Source organism: Orcinus orca, chromosome X, assembly GCF_937001465.1.
Source record: "Orcinus orca chromosome X, mOrcOrc1.1, whole genome shotgun sequence".
Classification (NCBI taxonomy): Eukaryota; Metazoa; Chordata; class Mammalia; order Artiodactyla; family Delphinidae; genus Orcinus; species Orcinus orca.
Genome location: NC_064580.1, coordinates 96,278,443 through 96,304,634, shown reverse-complemented (window position 1 = coordinate 96,304,634; position 26,192 = coordinate 96,278,443). Strand labels below are relative to the sequence as shown.

At 38.1% G+C, this 26,192-nt stretch overlaps 1 protein-coding gene across 5 annotated transcripts in view; it reads left to right on the top strand.

Annotated features, from left to right (window-relative positions):
- AMMECR1 (AMMECR nuclear protein 1) overlaps nt 1–26,192 on the top strand; it is a 109,157-nt gene that overhangs the window by 72,786 nt on the left and 10,179 nt on the right. For 4 of the 5 annotated variants that reach the window (XR_004477876.2, XM_004281534.3, XM_004281535.3 and 1 more), the window contains one exon: nt 16,667–16,781. Coding sequence is in view for 3 of the 5 variants with exons in the window: in XM_004281534.3 (XP_004281582.1) it covers nt 16,667–16,781 (115 nt within the window). In the remaining 2 variants the exon portion in view is untranslated. Of the gene's footprint in view, nt 1–16,666; nt 16,782–22,609; nt 22,744–26,192 lie in introns of all 5 variants that reach the window. The other variant, XR_004477877.2, reaches the window with a different exon arrangement.

Sequence of the window (26,192 nt, the reverse complement as noted above, 5' to 3'; positions counted from 1 at the left end):
CAACTAAACCCTCAAAATTCCTTTTCTAACTAAATATACATTTTGTGGATGAGAAATCTATAAAGAAATAAATGTTAGTAAACACTGGATGGTTGTTATGGAATTTAAATATCTGTACTTATTACCTAAGAATGTCTGGGTTTCAAGGCTGAATTAAAATAGATTCCAGGCTTCCTTAAAGGTAAACAGCACATCTGTTAATTTGTCTAGGACGATGGAAACTGACTGAATTTTGTATTATGATAAAAGTCAGCATCTTCTCTTCCATCTATTTAGCAATACTTCTGGGTAATCTTTTCTCCTTTGGGGAACTTTCCAGATGTTTTGTGAACATGATTCCAATTTAGAAGAATTGTTTTTATATTGTAGCTGACTGATGTCCTAACTCTGAAACTCTTAGACTGGTGTAATTCTATCCAAGTGTTCCTCTGCAGTATGTGTAGGAGTGCCCTGTGACACTTCGGCTTCCTCGACTGGCCTAGACTGTCAAAGCTGCCTATAGGGGCAGTTTCCGGGAGTCAGTGAATCCAGCCCCTATTGAAGTAATTTCCATTAACAAAGAAAATAACATTGCCAGGTATCATCCAGGGTCACTGAGTTTTGAGCAGTGTTCGTATAGTACAGTGAACATGAACAGCTAATCCCACAAGATTATTTAGATGGTTCCTTAGGTACAAATGTCGACTTGTATATTCCAAAAGGAAGAGAAGCCCTGAAATATAGTGAAAATCACAGGATGGTTGCTGTTGTATACATGGTTAAAAGAACCATCTTCAAATAAAAGATTGCAAACATTAATTTTAATGCTAATGCGTTATAATAGTCCAGCATTAAGTAGTGAAACAATCTTAGACAAGTGTCCAATCTGTATTATGACTACATTTATTTCTTAATATTTCTTTAGAAAATTAATCGCCAGTGCTTAGTTTTATCTGGGTATGGATTATGCCTTCTATGATCTTCCACGGAAAAAACCTCCCAGACCAGAACAACTCGGAGCTACCTCACTCGGCCCAGCAGTTGGCTTGTGTCTTGTGTTTGCTGACCACCTTAAATATTTGCCTATACCAGGCATAATTTCAAAAGTAAAATTCCCATCTGAAAAAAACATGGTTCTGAAGAACCTAGGGGCAGGACAGGACTAAAGACGCAGACATAGAGAATGGACTTGAGGACACGGGGAGGGGGAAGAGTAAGCTGGGACGAAGCGAGAGAGTGGCATGGACATATATACACTACCAGATGTAAAATAGATAGCTAGTGGGAAGCAGCCGCATAGCACGGGGAGATCAGCTCGGTGCTTTGTGACCACCTAGAGGGGTGGGATAGGGAGGGTGGGAGGGAGGGAGATGCAAGAGGGAAGAGATATGGGGATATATGTATACGTATAGCTGATGCACTTTGTTATAAAGCAGAAACTAACACAACAATGTAAAGCAATTATACTCCAATAAAGATGTTACCAAAAAAACCTGTATATGAATAAATTGATTTTATAAATAGAAAAAGAAAGAGTCACAAGCTTATGGTGTCCAGATGTTGATGATTTTGAGACTGTGGACCCTCTCACAGCTCTCATTTTAACACTGATACAGAGATTGACACAGATGATCAACCCAGTAGATAATGAGACCTATGGTTTTTTGTTTGTTTGATTGTTTGTTTTTTGTTTAAATTGAAGTATAGTTGATTTACAATGTTGTGTTTCTGGTGTACAGCAGAGTGATTCACTTATACATATATATACGTATTCTTCTTCGTATTCTTTTCCATTATGGCTTATTACAGGATATTGAATATAGTTCCTTGTGCTATACAGTAGGACCTTGTTGTTTATTTCATATATAGTAGTTTGTATTTGCAAATCCCAAATTCCTAATTTATCCCTCCCCATCCCCTTTCCCCTTTGGTAACCACAAGTTTGTTTTCTATGTCTGTGAGTCTGTTTCTGTTTTGTAAATAAGTTCATTTGTATCATTTTTTTTAGATTCCACATATAAGTGATATATGATATTTATCTTCCTCTGTCTGACTTACTTCACTCAGTATGACAATCTCTAGGTCCATCCATGTTGCTGCAAATGGCATTATTTCATTCTTTTTTATGGCTGAGTAGTATTCCATTGTATATATGTACCACATCTTCTTTATCCATTCCTCTGTCGATGGACATTTAGGTTGCTTCCATGTCTTGGCTATTGTAAATAGTGCTGCTATGAACATTGGGGTGCATGTATCTTTTCAAATTACAGTTTTCTCTGGATATATACCCAGGAGTGGGATTGCAGGATCATATGGCAACTCTATTTTTAGTTTTTAAAGGAACCTCCATACTATTTTCCATAGTAGCTGCACCAATTTACATTCCCACCAGCAGTGTAGGAGGGTTCCCTTTTCTCCACACCCTCTCCAGCATTTGTTATTTGTAGATGGCCATTCTGTAATGGCCATTTGTAATGATGGCCATTCTGACCAGAGTGAGGTGAAACCTCATTGTAGTTTTGATTTGCATTAAGAGACCTGTGTTTTAAAAGAGAGTATATAAATTAGGAGTTTGGGATTAACATATACAGACTACTATATAAAAAATAGATAATCAACAAGGACCTACTGTATAGCACAGGGAACTCAGTATTCTGTAATAACCTATATGGGAAAAGAATCTGAGAAAGAATGGATATATGTATAACTGAATCACTTTGCTGTACACCTAAAACTAACACAACATTGTAAATCAACTATACTCTAACATAAAATAAAATTTGTTTTAAAAAAGAGAGTATAGACTTTCTTGCCCAAAACCATTTCAAAGAACTTTTTTCCCTATAAAATTTACTGGCTAGCATTTCACTTTTGTTGGAACATTGACCTATGATTATTTTATTCAGTATTCTTGTGGGACACCTATCAATTTTAGTGTCCCAAATTTTCTTAAGCAAACACATTTCGTGGTTCTGGTATTTTCAGAGTTTCTATAGAAACTAGAAATTAGGGAACCTTTTTTTAAAAAAAATCCTACTGCTCTGATTTACAGTTCTGTATATGGAAAGAGGGAGTCTTATCACCTCAACTCAAGCGAAATTAGTAGTGTAGCCACCCATGATGTGCTAGTCCTGTGTGTCTTGTGCTTAAGGGAAACTGGTAGGAATCCAGGAGCTTACAATATTATTAGAGTGGTCATACCTAAACTTGTGACAAGGTAACCAGGCCTCTCAGGCAGTGAGCCATGTTCACAGAGGGAGCTGGAAGTCTGCCCTGTGCTAGTGAAGTCAGAGCCAGTATGGAGGTGTGAGGAGTAACAGCCTCAGGAGTACTTCCTTTGGAGAGTGATGCTCCTTTGTTGGACTTTCATTTGATATTTGTTTCATAATGACTGAATATTTAGGTTTCCCAAGGACTTTGTTGCTTTCCCTTTGATTTTGTTTGTTCCGGTGTGTAGGTCTCTAATCTAAGGGATATAAGCCTTCTTTTTGTTGTTGTTGTTCTCTCTCCCCCCTGTTTTATAGCTAGATATAACCCAAGGTATTAAACGTTTGTGACTTCTTTAGGTCAGACAGTAAGGAAGTGATTGAACTCAGTCAGGAGGCTTGGGCCATATTTCTGATTCAGTTACTAGCGATCTCCCGTAAGACTTGTACTCAGAGGTCTTTGAGTGTGACCACAACTGTAGGCGAGTAGCCTAGCAACACCAAAGTAGAAGTCAGAGCTCAGCTCCCGAATTCAAAATAATTGCAGGAAGTCCAGAATGATCAATAAAGAATGAAGGCAATATTTCTTTTAAAAATAGTTCTGCTTGGTTTAGTGACACAGGTAACTCCAAATGGGCTGAGTGTTTTTAAATAGAAGTCTTCCAGAGATCTGCTTTTTCATACACACAACACACACACACACACACACACACACACACACACGTGTAATTATGATGTTACAGTGCACGTAGATGGTTAATTCTAAAGTTCTGAAAATAGTTTCTCTTTCAGCAAGTCCTGTACTTCTCTTCCAACCTTAATTACAAAGTTGATTTGCTTAGCGGAGCAGACCCTTCTTTTCCTGTCAGCCTAGGTCTGTTTGAATTAACACAGATTTTGAATTAGTGGAGTTCAAATTAATGACGTTTTATTCTGCTACGAAGAGTTTGTTTTCCATCACTGATAATTATTTCCAGGAAAGTTAAGTCCACAGAAAATATTCTCTCAGTTTCCTTCACTTTGTTTACCAAAGTCTAAGAAGTGGCTTTTAGTTACATGGGGGAGGGAGAGCAAAGGAAAATGAGGTGCTACAACCTGGTCTCTCAGATGTGTGGAGCAGGCTCTGAGCAGCATTCTAAACCATTATTTCTTGTAAAAGGCAAACCAGACCTGGGAACGTTAAAGTCTAATGTGATTGAGGGAATCTGTGCTGGTGCGTACTACTTCTTTAACCCCCATAAGCCCCGTGGGTTGTCAGAACGTCTCAGTTGACGAGCATTCTGCCAGCCCCACCAGGGGGGCATCACAGGTCCACCCATCTTCTCCAGAGTCAGCTCTTCTCCCTCTAGATCATTCTCATTGCCTCTGAGGGTTGATTTCCAACAAGTCCCCTTTCCCCCTTAGACGCTTACTCACCTGAAATCCCACAGAGAACCGGAAGAGTAGGCAGAGGATATTTTTAAGGATTTTTTTTTAAATTTGTGAACTGACATCTGATTTCTTTTAGACCCATGTTCATTTAGAGAGACTGTTATCTTGTGCTTCTTTTTTCTATGCCTGCCCTTGCTGACTTGTGATTCATCCAGTTCATAAGATTTTCCTTTATAAGAAGGTGTGAAAGGCATAAAAAAATAGATGAGTAATATGGGTCCCTGTATGTTCCAAGCTACAGCAAAATAGTAGTAATAATCACTGCACAAGCATAAGAGGCCACTGAGCTCTTCCAGGTTGCAAAGCATCTGTGTTTTCCGCGGGGGGTGGGGTGGGGTGGGGTGTGTGGTGGGGAGGGAAGGCCTGTGAGATCAAAGCAACTCTGTAACTCTATCATGGAAGTAGATTATTATCTATTTATAGCAGTCTGTGAGTTCTAGATTGAAAAATGTCACCAAACTGTGCTGCACTGTGAATGCACAGTAATCTAACTAAAGACTCAAAACGCCAGTTACCACCATAGTGAAACTTCTATGAGGGAAGGTGTTCCACAGGACTGCAGTTGAACAGACTATGCCCCTATGTGTAGACTTGTACTTGGCATATAGCAAGCACTCAATAAATATTTGCTGCATTAATTAGTTCACGGTCATAGATATTCTCTTTCATCAGTAATTAGGACTGCCACTTATTCACTACAAGTTTTGCTGCTGTGGGGGACAGAGCTATTGTCACATGACTGTAATTTAAATTGCATGGCTTTTATCCATTGCATTTTTTCCATCCCCAAATGATGCAGTTTCCTTTTAGTATCTATTGTGGTTTTCCTAATATGTACTGCAGTACAGAATCAGCAATTGTTGTTATTTCAGCAGCATATTGCGAAGCTTTTCCAACATATTTCATTACCCCATGTGCTTGTCTCATGGAAACAAAATCAAAGTAGGACCTCTTCAATGGGAGAATTAAGTAATTTTTAATGGTAATAGAATGGGAAACTATACATGTGAAATTTTTCTTTGCCTTTGAAAATTAGATTTATCAAGATATAAACCAAACAAGAGATGAAGCATTAAAATATCCTTTTCTCTTCGACCAGCCTCACTTTAAACATTTGTTGAAAGGAATAAAGTAAAAATCTGTTCCAAGTTAAGAGACAGGAAGGTAGGTTGGATTAAAGTCCGAGGGCTTTAGCAGTACATGAAGAACGACATATTTCTCCTGTGCCAGGTCCATGCATGGTGGTGTGCTATTTACTGGAAAATGGGCATTGAGGTTACCTTGCCCTGACGAGCTTATAGTCTGACATACTTATATACACACAATCAGAACACAGTGTGGCATTTACAACAAGGTCAGATTCTCTAGTTGCGAGAGCTTGATAAAAGGGAATTAAATACCTTATTTTAAAAATGTATAACTTTTCTGCTGTGCGATTCTTCTATGTAGCTCAGCAGCTAGGGAGAAATGACAGGCCAGAATGGATGGCCCGGACTGAAAGGGCGAAAAGAACAAGGGGAAAGCACAACAAGGAGAGAGCAACACCTACTATAAAGAGAGGTGAGGAGGGAATGGATTAGAAACGCAGAGGAGGGCAGTAGTGATGACTGTGTTCGCTGCCCTCACAGCACAGCATTTGCGCTCTGCTGCTCCCTCACCCTTATCTGCTCAGTTTGTAGATTCTGCGTGACTTCAGCATGCTGGCAAGTCCCAGGGGCCTGGCAGTGTTGGGAAGCTCACTGCTTTATTGTTCTAGCTGTTCCCCGGTGCCTTTGGCATCATTTTCTTCTTCCTACTCCATACATCCCTGGTAGAGTATTATTGGATTAGGACAGAGTTGGTCAACAAACATGTGAAAGATGAGTGGATGGGGCGGGGGGACAAGGGAAGTCGGGAGATGCAGCAGATAAGTCCCGACTCCACTCCTCAGTAGCTGTGTGACTTTGGGCACATCACTTTCTGCTCCAGTTCTCCCAGATGTCAAGTGAAGGGTGTGGACTAGATGGTCTCTAAGTGCTTGTAGCTCTGACATTTCGTGACTCTATGACTATAGGGGTCTTGTTCTTGGAGGAACACCTATTATGGTTTCTAATATAATGTAGCATTAGCTTGTCAACTTCATGAGGCTGTTTTGAGCGTCAGCTAGGATAGAAGATGTGAAGACCCTTTAGAAATTCTATGAAGAATCATATAAAACAAAGGTGATATGAATGATTTAAAGGAAACTTTCCCCCAAAGATACCACATAGTGATAAAAATTAAGGTAGTTCCATTTAAACGAATGTAAGGAAAGTTACAGAGGCCTTAAAAACAGGCGTGTAGTTATGCTTCATTGTAGAGATATATGTCGTTGGAAATTACACAGATCAAAGAAACTGATTCTGTAACCTTGTGTGGTTAAGCAGCTAGGCTTCTGGGGGTGAGGCCCTTGACTTTTCATCCCAACCCCCATCCTTCTGCTCTTCAAGGGTATCCTATAAACCCCAGAAAGAAACAGGCAGTGGCTTGTGTACCTTCCTCTGTCACCATCACTCATCTACTCCCCGAAGGCTGAAATAGAACATTAAAACCAGTACGGAATGGAATGGGTCATCTTGACCCAATGGCAGCTGCCTTACTTAATGTTCCCATCCCTCCCCGCACCCCCGTTCTTCTCTTTCATCTCCTTCTTGTGACATTTTACAATTCTTTCTTCCTTTCCTTGGTAGAGGAAGAAGAGGAAGAAAAGGAGGAAAACATCCAGAAGGTGGGGGAGGGGAAGAAGAGAAGGAAAATAAAGATGAAAAACATCTCGGTTGAGGCAGTGGAGAGGACTGGAGTCCTTCGCTCCCCCTTCCTCAGCAGGACCGAGTTGATAAGTTGATTTTGGACCTCATCTTCAAGACTGACTTAACCCTTTTCCTTTGTTACCTTTAGTCCCCTGTCAGAGACATCTGAGAAAATCAGAGACAGGCCCCACAGTAAGAACCAGCATGCTAGCTCTCAGCAGGCCTGCACCATCTAGGACTGACACGAGTTTAAGAAACGACAGTAAACCCGTGGGTAAGACCAAGCCACCTTCACACGGAACACAAGTTAGAGTGACACCATATGTTTTGCAGTTTACAGAGTTTAATTTATAGATTTGATTACCATGGAAAAAGGGAAGGAAAAAAAAATTGCATGACTCTTGTGGTGAGTATGAGAGGGCTTATTCATTCACGTTGGAAAAGCAAAGTTAAAAATCAGAAACAGGCCCGCCAGCCTAGATACGTCCGAAACTAGTACTTTGGTAACGCTGTTATGACTTCCAGTAGATTAAATTTCAAATTGTGGAAAGGCTTCAGAATAAGGGAAGGCTTAGTGTCCCACTAATAGGGCTTATTAAATTTAGATAAAACAGATGTTTTTCAATGACAGCAGCTCTGAGTCACCAAGATCAAAATGGAGAAAGAAGAGAACAAAAACAAGCCAAGACTTTCACTAAAAAAGTACCATTTATCTCCGTTGCAGAACTTGCCCACACTTATAACCTAAAGCATCCAGTTAAACCCCAGGAGAAGAAGCATTAATTGGGGGGAAAATTCCTTAAAACTGACTGAATGTGCATAGACTGAAGTTGATTTGCTAACATTCTAGAGGCGCTGCTGTGAAAAGAGAATGGGCCATAGAGGCAGGCAGCCCAGAGTTCAAATGTCAACTCTCTTACCTGTTTTTGTGACCTTGGGCAAGTTGCTTAATCTTGCTGAACTCACTGAACCTCGGTTTCCTCATCTACAAAATGGGGTTGTTTTGAGGACTCAACAAGGTAATACATGTCTAACACCTGGCTCACGGCAGGCGCTCCATAGATATTGGCTCTTTTGTATTTAAAGCTCTTTTTGCTCATAGTGTCATGTCTAAGTATATTAGGAGGACCAGTTTCTTAGAACTTGATTAAGAGCTTTAGATTAGCAGTCTCCTAAGAGGGGTGCACCCAGATGATCCATTGTGGGGCAGGAAGAAAAGATTAGCAATTCTATTTATGATCTTTTTATCTAAAATATAAGAAAGTACTGAAGTAGTATTATTTTCAACTTGTGGTTTCTCTGCAGGAATCTTCTTAAACCATTTGACCATAGTGCATAGGTTAGCTAAAGCTAGATAAAGCCACTCAGGATGGACAAGGGGCTTAAGAAGATTCCTGCAAAGGAACAATGGAGTGGTGATAATAGTCATACTACAAGCACAAGGCAAGGACAAGAAAAAGGGGGAGCTAGCTGCCACTTCTCCTGCAAGTCACTTTGTAACTTGGTCGGCCAAGTCATCAAGTAAAAATGAAGATAATCTAATCAGACCTGACAAGATGTCAGCCCCCAAATAAGAAGGAAATTATCAAGAACATTATCTGAAATATGTATTTATACCCACTGTTTTTTTTTTTAACAACAATGCTTATTCTAAGTCTATACTATGCTTTGGATATATTAGCTATACATGACAGTAGTACATTTATGTATTTTATAAGTAAATATACATATTGAGGATGTGTGCTCAGACTTCTACTGATAAGAATGCTCAGTCAACAGTTTGGAGACCTTTGGGTTAGATGAGGAAAGCATGGAGCTTCTCAGCTCTCATTCTCTGTCTGCTGCTTACAGAGTATTTTTGTTCTGTTTTTCCTAAGGATTTTGCTGGAGCATAACCAGTAGGATAGAGAATAACATACCTAAATCCATTGAAGACAAATTGAGTACCGTTCAGGGAACCACATCTCTTGGTAAACATTTTTTTTTTGTATGGAAGTAAAAAGCCAATCCGTGCCCTGGAGATTTTTTAAAACCCAGCTCAGGAAATCTAAGAGTTACATTACAAAGCAACATGCGAATGCATGGCTGCAGGATAATGGAAATTCTTGATGAAGTACCTCGCTTGATGTAGTAGATTTCTTACTAGAAAAAAAATGTGTATACATTTAATTTCTGTACATTTACCTGCAATTCTGGGTCACTTGGTAACAAGTAAGCCAGTAGCAGAGAGTGTAAAACAGATCCTTCCAGGAAAGACGCTAACCTTGTCTGACCATTCCTCTCAGCCTTCCTGTCGATGTCTTTTACATATATTCATATATTATTTTGTAATCTGTTCTTATATCCTCTGTGGCTCTTCACTTAATAAAAGGCATATAGCCTTAATAAATATTTTGAAAATGAAAGAAAATGAGATGAAGGCTTCTCAGAAACACCAGAACCTGAAAGGGTAGCCATTATCCCCTTTAGATGGTCACAGTAAATTCCTAGAGCAGATAACTTGCTTAGACCTTCTCATCATAAGGTTGAAGGGTCAATCTTAGTCCTGGGGCTCCGTTCCTTTCACGAGAACCATGATATGGAGGCAGCCCTGTGGGCATAAACTTAACAAATATGCCGATGACCAAAGTTCTTTGACAGCCACTACTTATTGAGCACCTGGTGTATGTAAGGCACTTCTGCAGGTATTATTATTTTGTCCACTTGCCACAGTAGCTCTGTGAGGAAGGTACTAGTATTATCGCCATTTTATAGGTGAGGACATGGAGGCTGGCACAGGTTAAGAGACTTGCCCAGATGTCACACAGTTAGTGTGCAGTGGTGCCAGGATCCAAATGTAGTTATGTCTGACTCTAGAATCCAAGCTCTTAGCCATTCTCCTCTGCTGTGTTCTATAGGACTGTGAAATAAGGCTCATGTATTAATGATGACTTCAGGTTTTCATTTTTAGGAGCTACATTTATTGGCAGTAAGTCACAGTTATTACACCTTGGAGAAGTGCTTTTGATGACCCTGGGGAAATAATACTTGTTCAGCGTTGTGGAAGTTTCTCTAGATTCTACGAGAAAGGCAATAAAATTTACATTTAATCCAATTCGAGAGGTAGTTCAGTTTTATAGTATCCTATCTTAGAGAACACAGAGACAAGATCCTTAGAAACGTTGAAAGTCTATGACAGGTTATTTTTGTGTTACATTCTCTTAAAAGTAGAGATTATCTCACGCTTTCAGATTTCCCAAGATGGAACTTGCTGGTGGTCATACTGTTAATCTGTTTTCCATACCCACAGATTTTTTTTTTTTTATTGCCAAGACTATATTGAGAGCACTGTTTCAATACCATATAGTAATGAATGACCCAAGTCATATTGAGTCTTAAAGATGAACCTGAGTCATTATGTCCATTACACTCTGGTAGAATATATTTTAAAAGATTTCATCAGAAAAATAATTAAAACAAAAACCAGTTTCTAGCAGTTCGTTTCTAAAAACCGTATCAAGTAAATCCAGAAACTCTGCAGGGAAAGCATTATGTGGATGTTACATGGAGGGAGATGAGGAATACCCGCCATATACACCAAACATTTAGCCATATGTTTCTTCATGTATCTTGTATTTTCCAGTTGTAGTTCCACTCGACTAAATCAAATTCACAACCTCGTCTCCTAATTTAAAGGTGAGGAACTTGTGGCTGGGAGGCAGATTCTTGACACTATTGCTCTGGTCATCAGAGCATGCAGCCCACAGAGTATTTTTCCCTCCTGGTGGGCAGCTGTAGCCATCTCAGAGAGTAGAGGCTTTTAAGAATTCGAGATTAGAGCAATTCAAGAACTTTAAGCCAATCGGAGGGCAACAGGTGATAAAACTCTAAAGCCTAAGGGAATCCTGCAGGATAGGAGCCAAATAACATATGAAAACCTCCAGCACCCATCCCACTGGATTTCCCTCTCCCTCTTACCCTTCCACTCTTCCTTCCTTGTGTTCTCTCTCTGCCCCTTTGTGTGTCTCTATTTGTTTGTTTCTTTGCTTCCCACTTCATTTTCCTGCTTCTTGTTTTCTCTCCCTATCCATCTTTCCTTGCATATATTTCCTTTTTCTTTTTCTTTCCCACCTTCCTACTTTCTCTTCCTTTTGTTCCATGCCTTAGTTCTTTCCTCTATTCCCTATTAATTACCCATCATATCATGTTTAAAAATATATATTCCAATGAATAAATTTTAATGTTAATGTTCATCAAGCAGCAGGTAGGTTGTACTCATTACTCTAAAGGGGAAAAACATCTCCCAATTAAGTAACACTTTACATATGGCTTACAATTGAAAATTTCCCTTTTTTGGGTCACAGCTCTCACCAAAATAAGGTTCCCTTCCTCCCTCCTTAACCATGACCATGTCCTTTGTTGCTCCTCTCTACCCTTAGGTTTGATGAACAGTCACTTAACTTTTTTGCATTCTGTTTTGTGTCTATTATTTTTTTAACAGTGAGAAGCTAACATTGCTACTTAATGTGAAAGAGAGGATATAGAAAACTTTTCAGATTTGGGTTTAGGATTCTAGTATTCTAAGTTCCTGGAATTCAGACATGTCACATGAGGAATGGCAGAATTTCCAGATGATTGAAACCCCTCGTGAAAAAGCTGTTTTGGGTTTTTTTTTTTTGTCTTAATTTTAGACTAATGTATGCTTGATTTGCTTTTCTTCACCTATCCAAACAGGGATTTTTAATTTTGGTTTTAATTACTTCCTTGTCCTGAAAAATGATTGCCTGTAATTATGAAGCCCTTCGGCAGTTTGGTAACTTTCCACTGTTTAACCAATTAAGGTCATCAGTGTTTTAGAAAGCAAAGGAATGAATGGATGAGTGAGTGAATGGCTAGCTGGCTAGATTCTTAAATAATTTCTGTTGCATGCTCTGTTGTTTGTGATGAGCCTTACAATATCTAAGGCTTTGTCTCTTTTCAGCTGTTTTTTTTTCCCTCATAGTTTCCAGGTACTGTCACAAACCCTTTGATTCTTTGATAGCTAATTCCTTTTTTTAATGTTCATTTTCATTAAAGTGCTATTTAACATTAGATATTAACCTTGACAGATGTTAATGCTGCTTCTCAATTAGGTGAAATATATTCTTGGGAGGATGCCAATTTGAATTTGAATATATTTGAATTTGGTATTGAATTAAACTGTTGTTTAAACCTTAGCCATCCATCATACGGTGATGGAGCAGCCCGCAGGTTTTTGTACATAAGTGTTCTTTTTTTCCTAGCGATATTTAAACACTAGGAAATGGCTTCCTACTGTAGCAAAGATAACTTCATATGAGTTTATTACAAGATCTCTTTCTTTGTCAGTTCCTCAGACTGCCTAGAATTTAAATTGGCAGACACTACTTTGGTATAAAATGCTTTCCATGGACAATATTAATATTTTAAAGTCCTTTTTGCTCCTGCAGATTTCCAGTAGACAGGAAGTCTAGCTCTGTCTACCCTTCGGCTACTAATGAATGCTATTAAATTATTATTTATCTTCTTTAGGCAGAGGCACTGCAGGTATGAGATCAGAATTGCCTAGTAAAGCAAGCATTTCATTTTAAAATTCAAAAAGAAACCCATAATCCAGTCAAAGGTGGCAACTAAGGTACAGATACTAGAAAGAATTGTGGACTTGAGTCAGAGAATCTGGGTTGTACCCCTACCTGTGTCACTAACTAGCTGGGTCACCTTGAGCAAGTCACTGCCCGACTCCAGACAGCATAGCCTCTCTAAAGGCTAAGCTTCCACATCACATATTCTATATACTAAAGAGAACGGGGCTGAGGGAAGCTGGATCCTCTTGTTTATCAGCCATCCACACCAGCCTAGCAGCTCTGAGGTCAGTCTCCAGCCACATTTTTCATCTTTTTCTTATAATCCCTTAAATCCTTGCTAGGCTTTCATTGCTAGTTCTTTTCCCTAGGAATTTGCATTTAGAGATATTGAGGGGTTCCTGCCTTTTAGAATTTGTCTGTGTTCATGAATTTAATGAAAAGTTACTTAGAGTTGATGAAAAACGCAAGAATTAAAAGTCTTGTTTGAATGAGTGTTTCTGTAAAATCAGACTGTTTCCATCACGATTAATGTACCTTCACTATTTCAGAGTTTTAAAGTTAAAACACTTGAGTGTTGGTATGGCGAGGCATGATTGTTATTTATGTTATTAGCCATACTAGCCCTCTCCCACTCACTCTTTGTTCTAAACATTCTTTTTTTAAAAGCCCCAAATGATTGAGCACCCAGCTCCATATCACGAGGAAAGCTTGCTAGCCTGATCCTCAGTTATGTTTTAGGTACTTGAAAATTTCATTGATTTGAAATAATAGTTTGAATTGCACTGAGCTAAAATATACCTTTCACTGATTTGCTAGGAAATAAACAAAATAATAACTTGCCTCAAAGTGTTGAGAAATTAACTGCATGGCAACTTCAACATGTGTATTTTTTTAATGTAAAAGCTAGAGCTAGATACAAAAACCTTTTCATTAAAGGAGGCCTAGCACTATAATGAAAAAACCAGACAGTAACAGGTGTTGGCAAGGATGTAGGGAAATTGGAACCCTCGTACATTGCTGGTGGGAATGTAGAATGGTACAGCTACTATGGGAAACTGTTTGATGGCTCCTCAGAAAGTTAAACATAGAATTACCACATGACCCAGCAATTCCACTCCTAGGTATCTACCCAAGAGAAATGAAAACATTATTGTACACACAAAAACTCATACATGAATGTTCATAGCAGCATTATTCATAGTAGCCCCAAAGTGGAAATAACTCAAATGTCCTTCAACAGATAAATGGATAACAAAATGTGATATATCCATAGAATTGAATATTATTGGGTAATTAAAAAGATGATGTACTTTTACAAAATGTAACATGTCAAATTTATCAAACAGAAAAAAATATATTAAAAAAGGATGAAGTACTGATACATGCTCCAACATGGATAAAATCTCAGAAACATTATGCTAAGTGAAAGAAGCCAGACACAAATGGCCACATACTGTATGACTCCACTTACATAAAATGTCCAGAACAGGCAAATCTATAGAGACAGAAAGGAGATTAGTGCTTGCCAGGAGCTGGGGGGAGGGGAGAATAGGGACTGACTCCTAATGGGTATAGGGTTTCTTTTTGGTGTGATGAAATGTTTTAAAATTGGATGGGGTAATGATTGTACAATTCTGAATATACTAAAAACCATTGAATTGTGTACATTAAAAGGGTGACTTTTATGGTATGTGAATTATATGTCAATAAAGCTGTTATATATGAAAAACATTTGCGACTATATTACTATAATTATTTGAAATTATAAAAGTGTATTTAAATTACAACATTTTTGCCAAGGGCTGGGAGGAGGGAGGAATGGGGAGCTGGTGTGTAATGGGTACCGTGTTTCAGTTGGGCAAGATAAAAAACGTTCTGGAGATGGTTGGTGATGGTGGCTGTACAGCAATGTGAATATATTTAATCCCACAGAAATGTACACTTAAAATGGTTAAAACGGTAATTTTTATGTTATGTATATTACCACAATAAAAATCTATAACCCGAAAAATTATATTTTATGTTATTCTAATGTATAAGGCTCTTTTCCCCTTTTTTGCTTTTCACAAGGAAAACTGAAAGTGTGATTGGCCTTTGGGTTTTTATGCATGGGATTCTTCTGGTCTGTGTTTTAGAACTTCTCTCCTGTGGCAGGTCTGGGGCTGGGGGGACGTTACACACACACCATATATGTCTTTATCTTGGCTTTGAATGACAACTTGAAAATATTTTTTTAAACTTTATTTGCCAGTTGGAAAATAAAAGAAGCCAAGCCATAGGAAATTTATGTTGTTAAATTATAAAGTAGTGAAGTGCTGTTCTCAGAGTATGAATTATCACAGATTTCCTGATTTTCTTGGTTAATCTTGGCTCCTCGAATGGGGAAAAACATGTATGCTTTATATATAACATCTCTATCTTTCTGTAAGCATTTTCCTCTGTATAGCAGGATAGAATGAACACCAAAATGTATTGAAAATACTTACAAACATAGGGGTATATCTGTACAGTAGAGTGAGTGAGTTTCTGAATGCGAAGGAAGGGATGAAAAAGAAAATCCAACAATGAGGAACTCACTGAAAAAGGAATTATTTCCGAAGGTCATGGAACTTTGTTATGACCCAAGCAGTTTGTAGGCTCTAAGTTTTTAACCTCTTAAGGATTAATCTGTGAAAACATTTTCTATGCCTGGCTCTGCTTTATAGGACATTTGAAGAGCGACAGCGCAAATGCCAGCAGTACCATTAATATAGTGTGTAATCAGAGGTGTGTTTGTTTTCTTGACCAGGAAGTGGTTTCTTTTAAAAGTACAAGGAACACACAGTGCCTGTGTGTGTGTGTGGGGGGGGTGTGTGTGTGTGTGGATGTCTTTGTGTTTTCTGTCTGTTCTACTGTTGCAGGAAGAATTACGATCTTCCAACGTTTTTGTCCTTTACAGTTGGGTTTTTCTACAGTTAGGCACTGTGGTACACTACCCTTGATTACAGGGTCCAGTCAGACTTGATGTACTCAGAAATCCATTGATGTGATTAATGGTCTCCTAATCATCATTTTATTTCCTAAGATTAGTGCTATTTCCTGAAGTGTCACAATTTTTGAGTCATATCTTGAATTATCCTTTATAGGGAACTGAAATCCTTGTATTTTTAGTGTGTAATTTGCATGATTATTTTCATTTTCTTTGATTTCTTTTGCTTGAAGAAAGTAAAATTTTTATCTTTTTTTGAACTCTTTAGATGCTGTTCTATGGTAACTGGTCAACCTAGTATGAACCTTTTTTTTTTTAAACAACATGAAATATGTATATATTTTTTCCAACAGTGCTAGATCCAGAAATCTTCCCACAAGTTTCCACTACTCTGGTTTTTATTCTCCTCAAAAGTAAAATAAAACATTGTCAGGTTCTACAAGTAACAGGGAAACATACAAGGAAATAACTGTACAGGAAATATAATTGATCGTTCAGTTTTTACAACTGAATTGGTCACAGAATTGGCTAGTAAACACAATCTACTGAATGAACAAAAATAACGACTTCTAAAATCTTTGGAGCCTGTGAATACATTTGAAGATTTGGGCACCTTTCTCACCTGAGATTTGTTTTTAATCTCATACCTTTTTCAAATGATTGCCTGCCTTTGAAACTAAGAACTCCCATATCTAGTGATTGCTTTAATATTTGCTTTGTTTTCAACAGCGCCCTTAAAGATAGCCGTTTTCCCCCAATGACAAGGGATGAGCTGCCGCGGCTGTTCTGCTCAGTGTCTCTGCTCACTAACTTCGAAGACGTCTGTGATTATTTGGACTGGGAGGTAAGGCTGTAGAGAATTTTTAAAGAAAAATGAAAGTAACTCCTGAGTAATTGTTTAAAAATTAGGCCCAGAAAATAACTCTTTCAGCCCATTTCCTATCGTAATGGAGGTGGAGAGTAACTTGGATAAACCTCACAGCTGATCAATGAGATTGTAAGCAAAGGAGTTTTTCTTTCTTTTTTTTTTTTAAAGGCAAAGTACCCTGTGTTGTTTTAATCCCCCAAACTGAATTTGCTCTTCATTTTTATCCTATTACTTCACTACAGCACCTCATAAAAGCTGTTAACAAGTAGTAGGCAGGACTGATTGGAATTTATTTCTCCTCTTATTTCCATTCCAATGCACTCTGGTGTGACTGCCACCAAGCAGTTAAGGTAGTCAGGGGATACATCACAGAAACAAGGAGCAAAAGGGTTAGGATAATACATCACTTGGGGAAGTCAGCTCATGGATAATAACAGGGTGTTGGTTAACTACAGGTAAACCATGCTAATTCATTCTTGGCTACCTTAATCTGTGTATTTCCACACACTAACACGTAAGGGTATATATATCTAGGGTGTCTCTGCGTTGGGATTATCAGAGTAGCCTATATTGATCATATTTTTGTTCTTCGTTAGTATGTGGGGTTGAGTTGTTAAGGAAGTTCAAAGATTCTCACCATGATTTGTTTTGGTGGTTGGGGGGAGTTAGTTGAGTGTATGTCTATGAAATTTTACACGCAAACATACCCATGTTCCCTGACTGCTTACTGAATTCAAGGCATGTGCTACATGTACAAAAGTGTTAAAATTTGGTCCCTGCCATAAACATCTTAGAGTCTAATAGCAGAGAAAAGGAGTATACACAATCACGAAGAAGTAAGTGCTGTAAGAATTAAACAATGGGAATTCAGTGATATACAGGGCATTCTTGTGCATACACATACTCGTAAATGACATGACTGTATCATCATGATATAACATGTTTAATTCTACTGCCTTTTTAGAATGACTGTCCCCCATGATAACTGAGATATTTTGCTTTGTGGACAGACCACTTTCTTGACAGTTAATTTTATTTTTGGCTTTCCCCTCATTCCTTGTGAGACTTTGGACAACTTACTCCATTGCGATTCAGTTTTTCCACACAGAGAAAAAGACATTTATAAAGTTCGTAATATTCATTGAAAAAAATCTCTGTGATATAAACATTGTTGTTATGCCAGAGCTATTTAAAAAAATTCTGCAGAGAGTAGGGTGAAAGAGTTCCTTTCTGCATTTTGTGGTAGGGTTTTTTGGGAGCATTATTAGAATACGAAAGCATCTTAAGATTTTTTTCTAAAGGAAAAAATAAAATTTGTTGATAGTGTTGATCCTGGGGAAGTTGGAGGGTGTAAAACCTTTTATGGGGTTAAAATTTCCTAACTGATTGTTTTCTATAAATTTTATTGTTCCTGTTTGAATTTTTCTTAAAGAGAAGTCCACCGATATTATAGAAATATTCCCAGTACTTTATTTTTAAATGATCCCAAATCATATCCCTTACTTATTAACAAATATTACAGTTTGGGTGGTTCTTTGACAGTTTTAAGGGGACTACTCCCTCTTCTCCAGCTAGAATTTTATTTCTGCTTTCTGAATTGCAGGGTGCGGTGTGTGTATTGGTGGGGATGGGAGTGATAATAACAGAAAGAGCCTGAGACCTAAGGGATGATTGAGCTACAAAAACACTTCTTCCCTTACTTGCAGCCACTGAGTTGGAAGTATGGTTCTGGGGGGAGGGTGTGCATTCGTGTGTGCATAAGTGTGCACGTGTGGCATGTACATGAATGTTTATTGCATAAACGTGTGTGCATGTGTTCTGGGGCAAGTTGTTAAGTAGGTGTGGGTAAGCACACCATCATCTTTAGCCCACATCAAGTACTGTCTACAGCTAAAATGAACCTTGATATTATTGGGCTTTTATGTTCATGAGACGTATCATCTTTCTGTTGGGAGGGTGGGAGGTAGAACATCTAAGAATTGGTACTGTGTACTCTTTGAGGGTGTATTTATCCTCTCTGATCACCATTTGAATTTCTGGAAGATTCTGTATGCTTCTACTTGGTATTGTATATTTAATACATCCCTTAAGGTTTAAATATTGATGTCTATTTTGTGATGCTTTTCATTTAAAGAAACAACAACAAAATGCATATATTTTTGTACTTTTAATATATAAGCATTTGAAAGTGATTTAGGTACTGCTAGAATGGCTATGCTAAGAGGAAAAGACTGTCCTTTTCAGTTAGTTCATCATAGTTTAAAGTGTCTAGCATAAAAGAAATTTGTTCCCAAAGAATAAGGATGAAAATTACATTTTTGAAAAGAGCATGATTTGGCCTTTAAAAAAAAATGTACCATAATCAGTGATTGAAAATGGAATGGTATTATTGTAAGAATGATATTATTAAGGTTATCCTTAATAATTCTGAAAAAGCATTGCTATTTTAAACACAGAATGCCAAAGTAGAATTAAAGACATTTTAAAAAAAGCATATGTCAATAACATTCCACTCCTAGGTATATACCCCAAAGAAATGAAAACAGATGTTGAAACAAAAACTTATACATGAATGTTCATAACAGCACTATTCACAATAGCCAAAAGGTGGAAACAACCCAAATGTCTATCAACAGATGACTGGATAAACAAAATGCATTATAGCCATGCAATTGAGTATTATTCAGCCATAAAAAGAAATGAAGTACTGATACATGCTACAACAGGAATGAGCCTTGAAAACATTATGCTAAGTGAAAAGAGCCAGACACAAAGGCCACATACTGTATGATTCTATTTGTATGAACTATCCAGAGTAGGCAAATCCTTAAAGATAGACAGCAGATTAGTGGTTGCCAGGGTGAATGGGAAGTGACTGCTTAATGGGTACAGGGTTTCCACTGGGGGTGATGACAATGTTCTGGAACTGGATAGTAGTGATGGTTGTATAACGTTGTGAATGTACTTAATGCCACTGAATTGTACACTTTAAAGTGGTTAAAATGGTAAATTTTATGTTATGTGTATTTTACCACAAGAAAAAGGAACATATGCATATATATGTATGTATTTAAACCTACTGTCCGTAATAATATAGTAATTCTGAGAAGAAGAAAACTTTAAAAATTCAAAAAATATAAAGAAAGAAATGCAAGCCATTTGCAGTCGCACCATTCTGAGATAACCACTGTTAATAGTTTGGAATTATTTCTCTTCTTTTTCTGTGTCTTTGTATCAATAAAACTGCATATTTGTGTACGTAACTGAGATCATATTAAATTTACAGTCACTATTAAAAAGAGGACTATGGGGAAGTCTTCATTTATGGTTTACCTTTGTATATAAGTTAATTATTTATATTGTGGATTTCCTTTATGAGGAGTCAGTCTATATTATGAAGGTATACGTTTCACTTTGAGAAATTTCACACTGTCCAATAGGTACACCTTTTCTTCCAAGAATGAACTATTCTTTTCACCATAAGTATCTCGCTTTAACCGGAAATGCAAGGTGCTATATATGTTTATGCCAGAGGGGGAAACAGGAGATGATTACAGAATTTCAATAGAGAATTTTTAAGTCAGGGATTGGTAATGAGTATGTTTTATATGAGCAGAAGCCTCTAACATAGGGCTCTTCTGGTGGAAGTACAGTTTGAGAGTTGACCCCCACTGGTGCAGCGTGTTACTGCAGTAGAATTCTTAATTAAAGGGACAAAAATGCCCAGATCAATGCAGGGAGAGGGCAAAGTCTAGAAGTCCCCAAGGGTAGAGTTAGGTAACTTCAGCAACAAGAAAGACATCCCTGTGGTCATGAGGATGAGGGACGTGACCAGTGGTAATAGACACCTAATTTTCAAATGACAAGTGAACTGCCACAGGGCTGGAAGTTACTCTCCATCCAAGCTTTTTAACTCAGCCTGTTTGGGAGCTGTCTTCTGGTAACATGTCTCTAATTTTATGACGGCAGTTAGTAGGAAAATAGGATCTACGTCAGACTTAGAGGCTAGAATGCTTCTATTTGATAATGTGAAGAATGTTTGATAAGTGGTTTCACAAGTGGATGCAATTAATTTCAAGTCACTGTTGAATTGACAGAATGATCAGTAATGCTTCCTTCTGTTATATTTCCTCAAAGTAGTAATTATACATTTAAACTGGGTGTCTGTAGGTAGCCTCTCAAGGAACCTGGGTAGTCATTAAAAACAACAAAGCCAGCCACAAAAGGCTGTAAAGACAAACTGGAACAGCGGTCCCTCCCTTATCATTGCCCGCATCATGATCTACTTATTGCCCTGGTAGGCATGAGAAGAATGAGGAGTGATTGAACTGGGGAAAAAAATTCATTGCTGATAAGTAGAAATATCTACCTGCAAGACTAAAATGATTGTTAAATGAGGAAAATTGCTCCCCTAGGGAGAAATCCGAAGTGATCTGCCTTGTGTTTGAACACAGAAACTTATCACCATTGTTCTGTGTTCTTCAATCGACAGCACTCTCTTAATTCTGAATGGCAGCATGGCTGACAGACATGGCGCTTTAGAAAGAAAGAAAAGCTCATGCAGCATGTTGGAGTCCTCTGAAATGGTACAGAGCCTAGAACTCGTATGGTGACACTATTTGGGAGCCATGTTTCCTTTTAAAGATCTGAAAGAAGATGAAACCAATGACATCACAATCCCTGGAGTTTGACTCGTGGGATGATTCTAGGTGTATCATCTACTAGCTGCTCACTTTCAGGGAGATATAAATGAATAAGCTTTTTGTTTGTAGAAGAACTTGTATAGCAAGTATGCTACCAGTGATCCTGTGGGGAACCGATGTAGCAATTTGCTGACAGATGTCAAAATATTTTATAAATTGTAGTCAGGCATCTTTTATCTCTGCTTTAGAGACAAGATCATTTTGAAGGTATGAGGAAGAAATATTTTTTGTATCCTGACGTAGACCTTCAGATCATATTTCAGTAGATTACTGACATTTTCCCAAACCATAAGGTACTTTTTGCTATATCTAGCTCCCCAAATCACTGAGATCTCACCTGTGTATACAGCTGTCACTTGTGGTCCTAAGGCAGATGGTTCCTTTTTAGCACCCAACACTTACATGGAATAAACCCATGCTGGGTGGGGCTGGCCAGCATGATCCTTATGTGATGCCAAAAATCTGTCCCCAGACTATAAAGCTAGACCTCAAGCCCCTAGTCTCACTCTGTCCCTAAAGCACCCAAGCTTGCTGGACTGCTGGTACTCAGAGAGCTGCACTTCACTTTGAAAGCACACCTCTTGAATGATCACAGCTGATTTCTGACGTGGTCAGTTGCAGTTAATAATAGGGCGCTTTTGTAGCAACCTTCATGAGTAAACAGATGAGATGAATAAATCAGCTGCCATCATTATCTCACATATATTTGAGAAGTTCATGTTCTTTTCACCCTCTCTCCCCACTTAAAGGTTTACCTTTTTCTAGCTCCTCTTAATGTTCCACTGAAAACAGTGTTCCCATTCATACACAGATGGTTAGCATGACTCACAAAGTCACCAAGTGAAATGACTTCTAGTGGTACGTGTTCTGTCAACCCCCAGCCCTTGGTTATTTTTTCCCAACTGTGATATACACTATGTTTTGCTTCTCCTCTAACTGAAGATTTCTGCCTTTTTTAAAAAAATACATAGGCTTCATATATCCAAGAAAATGTTTTTCACAGTATTTTCTCAGGGACCTTGAGGTTGTTGTATAAGATGTCACTATCATTATGATAATTTAGTCTTTGTCCTGATGCTCTACTTTAAATGTTTTTTCAAGTGCTGTGGAACATTGGGAAAGGAATGCTTCACGCTTCCTGGCCATCTAGAAAGAATTTGCTGTGAATCAACAATTCAATGTATCAGAAGCCTAGTGAGGAAGCAAGCCGAACAAAGTAAAGTGACTTCTAGAAGGTGATTTAATGCATAAAAATTTCCATTGGCTATTGATACTCTTAGCGAAATGAGCTGCTGTAGTCCATTCTCAGGCCTCCTCCAGTCGCTTCCTGCTTCCCTCCCAGTGTGTTGTTTGGTGGTGGGAACGTTTTCCTGCTTCTTCCCCCAAATCCATAAACTCTTCCACCCCTTTCCCTAGTAGTTGCATTCCAGTCTACTCTTTCCTGTACAGTTTGACTCTGTGTGTGTATCCCTGGCATTTGATAAAAAGAGAGTACCGAATTGTGGGAACGAGGGGACTCGGGTTCTCTTCCTAACGGCCACTACCCAGCTTGGTGACCTTTCTGGATCTCCGTTTCCTCACCAGGAAGCTGGAAAAGTTGGACTAGATAATTCCTAAGGTTTCTCTGGATGCTGACACAGTGTGACGCTGTGACTCCCGTTTTAAAAATGGCTTGTTTCGTTTTACTTCCAGGGAATCAATCACTGCTAGCCATTTAGAAGTCATAAGAGGTCCCTAACTTTTAAAATGGCCATTGCCAACTTAAATGTAGGCAGCAAAGTGAAAGATAGTCCAGTTTTAAAAATTTTACATTCTAGATTTCTTTTTCACAAAAGGATTTTCTTCAGGAAGAAAAATACTCTATTCTAAACCATATATGCTTCTATTATATTACTGCATCATCCTCTAAGTCAATATTATATGTATAAATCTAAATTAAGCAAACATATTAGGGAGTGATTATTCACTTTACAAATAGATATTTTCCTTTGCAGAAGGACACACTATAGGGTTTCTTTACTGTCCTCCTCATGACTTGAAGATTAATTCATTTACATAAGTTCAACCCATATGGAACTTTTTAGGAACAAATCTCTTTTGTAGACTGAGTGACACTATATTGAGTCAGATACTCAATGTACAGTTGTAATGTGTATAAGATTTTTCTCAGTTTCTTATCAGGCAAACATTTTTATATTGGGTACATTTGCAAGAGGTGTTTTTCCCTGAGCCTTTGAAAAGCAAACTAAATCACATCTCTAGGTTTTAAGAAAATTATTTTATTACTTTAGTTTCCTTGTCTGTAAAGTCACCCCCTTCCTCATTCCCTTTTAAAAAATGGTAGGAATGCACTTTTCTAACTTTTGACAAAAAGCAGGCTTTTTATTTAAAGGTCACCTGTGTTGCCTGAACTTTCCTTGGAAAGCTTCAGGTTGTTCAGTTTTTAAGGAATGCTCATTATAATTAATCATTACAGAGAATAGTTTTTTTTTTTTTCCTTAATTGCATTCTGAGCTGTCTCTTGTTCCCTGCAAAACCTTAGAGTAAGAACAGTTTCTTTCACTGCAAATGATATATAAACATGTTTGGCTTCATAGCTTTTCAGAGCACCTCTTCGTTAGCCATGCTTTATTTTAAAATCTTAAACTAATTCTTTCAGAGTTCATGGGGGTGATTATTAGCTAGTCCAGGTATTTTAGAGCTGCACGTATATTAGTTAAAATACAAGTTTTCAGATTGTTGTTCAGTGGCCTTTGTGAAATAAATTGGCAGCCTTATGTTCCTGATAGACAAGATGTCTAAGTCTCCTACATCTCCTACATGAATCAAAATTGGCACTAATTGGTGTTTTGGTAAGCTCTGCAAAAGCCAAGAATTGGTCCATGGAGACCAAACTAATTTCTAAGCTAAAGGTGTCCGATTTGCAGGGATTTTAGAGAAGAGAAGCTTATATGTATTTTGGTCAAGGAGACCTTTGCAGTTGTTTTCACAAAATAACAACAGGGGAAAAAAAAAAAAAACCTCAGCTGAGGTAGATGGTGAAGTGGAGTTTTTATAGTAGACTATATTAAAAGGTTACTTGTGCCCAAGTGACGGTTTTGCAGTCAATTACCCTTTTTGATTTATTTGTGTAGTATTTCTTGTGCTTTTAAGAGCTTCTCACTTGAAGGAGATTTGAAAGCAAGTACAGCTACAGGAACTGGTCAGATATGGATAAAAACAGCCTAACAGTATAGTCCTTGTTGACATCTCATTTGGTTCAAGAGAAGATTATTTTTTAAGTCACGAAGGCAAGAGTTGTCTCTAGGTGGTACTAGGATTACATGTCATCTTTATTTTCTCCTTTATACTTTTCAAAAGGGATTTTTTTTTTTGGTAATATGCACGTGCTATTTTTATAAACAAAAAAAATACATGTTTATAATTTTTAAGGTTTACAAAAGTAAAAATTACTGAGAAAAAACCCCTGAATTGCAGCAACACTGTTTTTAAAATTTATTATTTGGCCAGATTCTGAAGTGTTAATTGTTAACCATTGTTAATTGTTAAGTGTTAATTGTTAATCAGATGGGCACTTTCAAAACTTCAGACTTACTTCTGAAGTTGATGGGTGGATTAAAGTGATGAGGAATCACAACTTTGAGGATTTGATGGGCAGATCTGGACAATCAATACGTAGTAGACATTATTTTTGTGTAGTCGACATTATCAGGATTGGGGGAAGTGTTTCATTAGGATCTGTGCAAATTGTCATCAGCCTTTATGATGAAAATGCTAATTTTACTTGCTCAAATAAGAACTATTCTTGGTGGAGACCCAAGTTTGGAGTATTTTCTTCTTTTATGTGGAATTTGCTTTCATTGGGAAGAGGAAGAGTCAGTCTGCAGAAGGCTGAGCTGGGGGTGGGGCAAAAGGTACCGTGGGGCTATGAGCGAATGAGTTGAAGGTGCTGCGTTATGGGTTTTGTGCTTTCAGGCAAAAATATCACTTGTGGCTTTGTCCTCCTACAAATATTAGAAACACCAGACTCTGGGTCAGACCCATGGGTTGTCCAATGCAGTGTTTGTTTCTGTCCGTGGTACCACAGGCTGTTTTGTGAGAGAGCATGTGTGTCTCCTATGATGCCAGCCTCTAGAAGTTAGGGGGTGCCCTCTCCTTAGAAACAGAGTCCTTCCATTCAATTCAATGGAACTGGCATACTGAGCCTGGCAGGTCAGTCTTACATGAATGACCAGCGACTGGCTGCTTTGTTAATTGCAAAGCCTATTTTGCCAAATGATATCAGCAACAAAGCCATGTCAGACAAACGTTTGATTCTTTGACCTCCTGATATTTTTTATTTTATTCAAGGTGAACCCACTGAAAATCAGTGGAGTGAGCTATGGCCATAACGTTACAGGGAAACCCAACATTTGGTTCTGAAAATGGGGACGAGTGGGACTAACTGTGACATTGCTAAGACAGGATGAACCTGAGGAAGTAAATTGGTTTCATTGGCCAGGATGTGATCAGGGGCAGATTTAGCTTTGAGGGTCAGGACCGTGTAGGTAATTGGGGACCCAAATGGTCCAAGGCTTGCGTGGAGCCTACTCCACTTAACCAGAGCACATTTTATACTCACTGATGCTTTTAGCCAGATGACTTTTTCATGTTTCAGCATATCCAGATTGTTGGCTTGCTGATT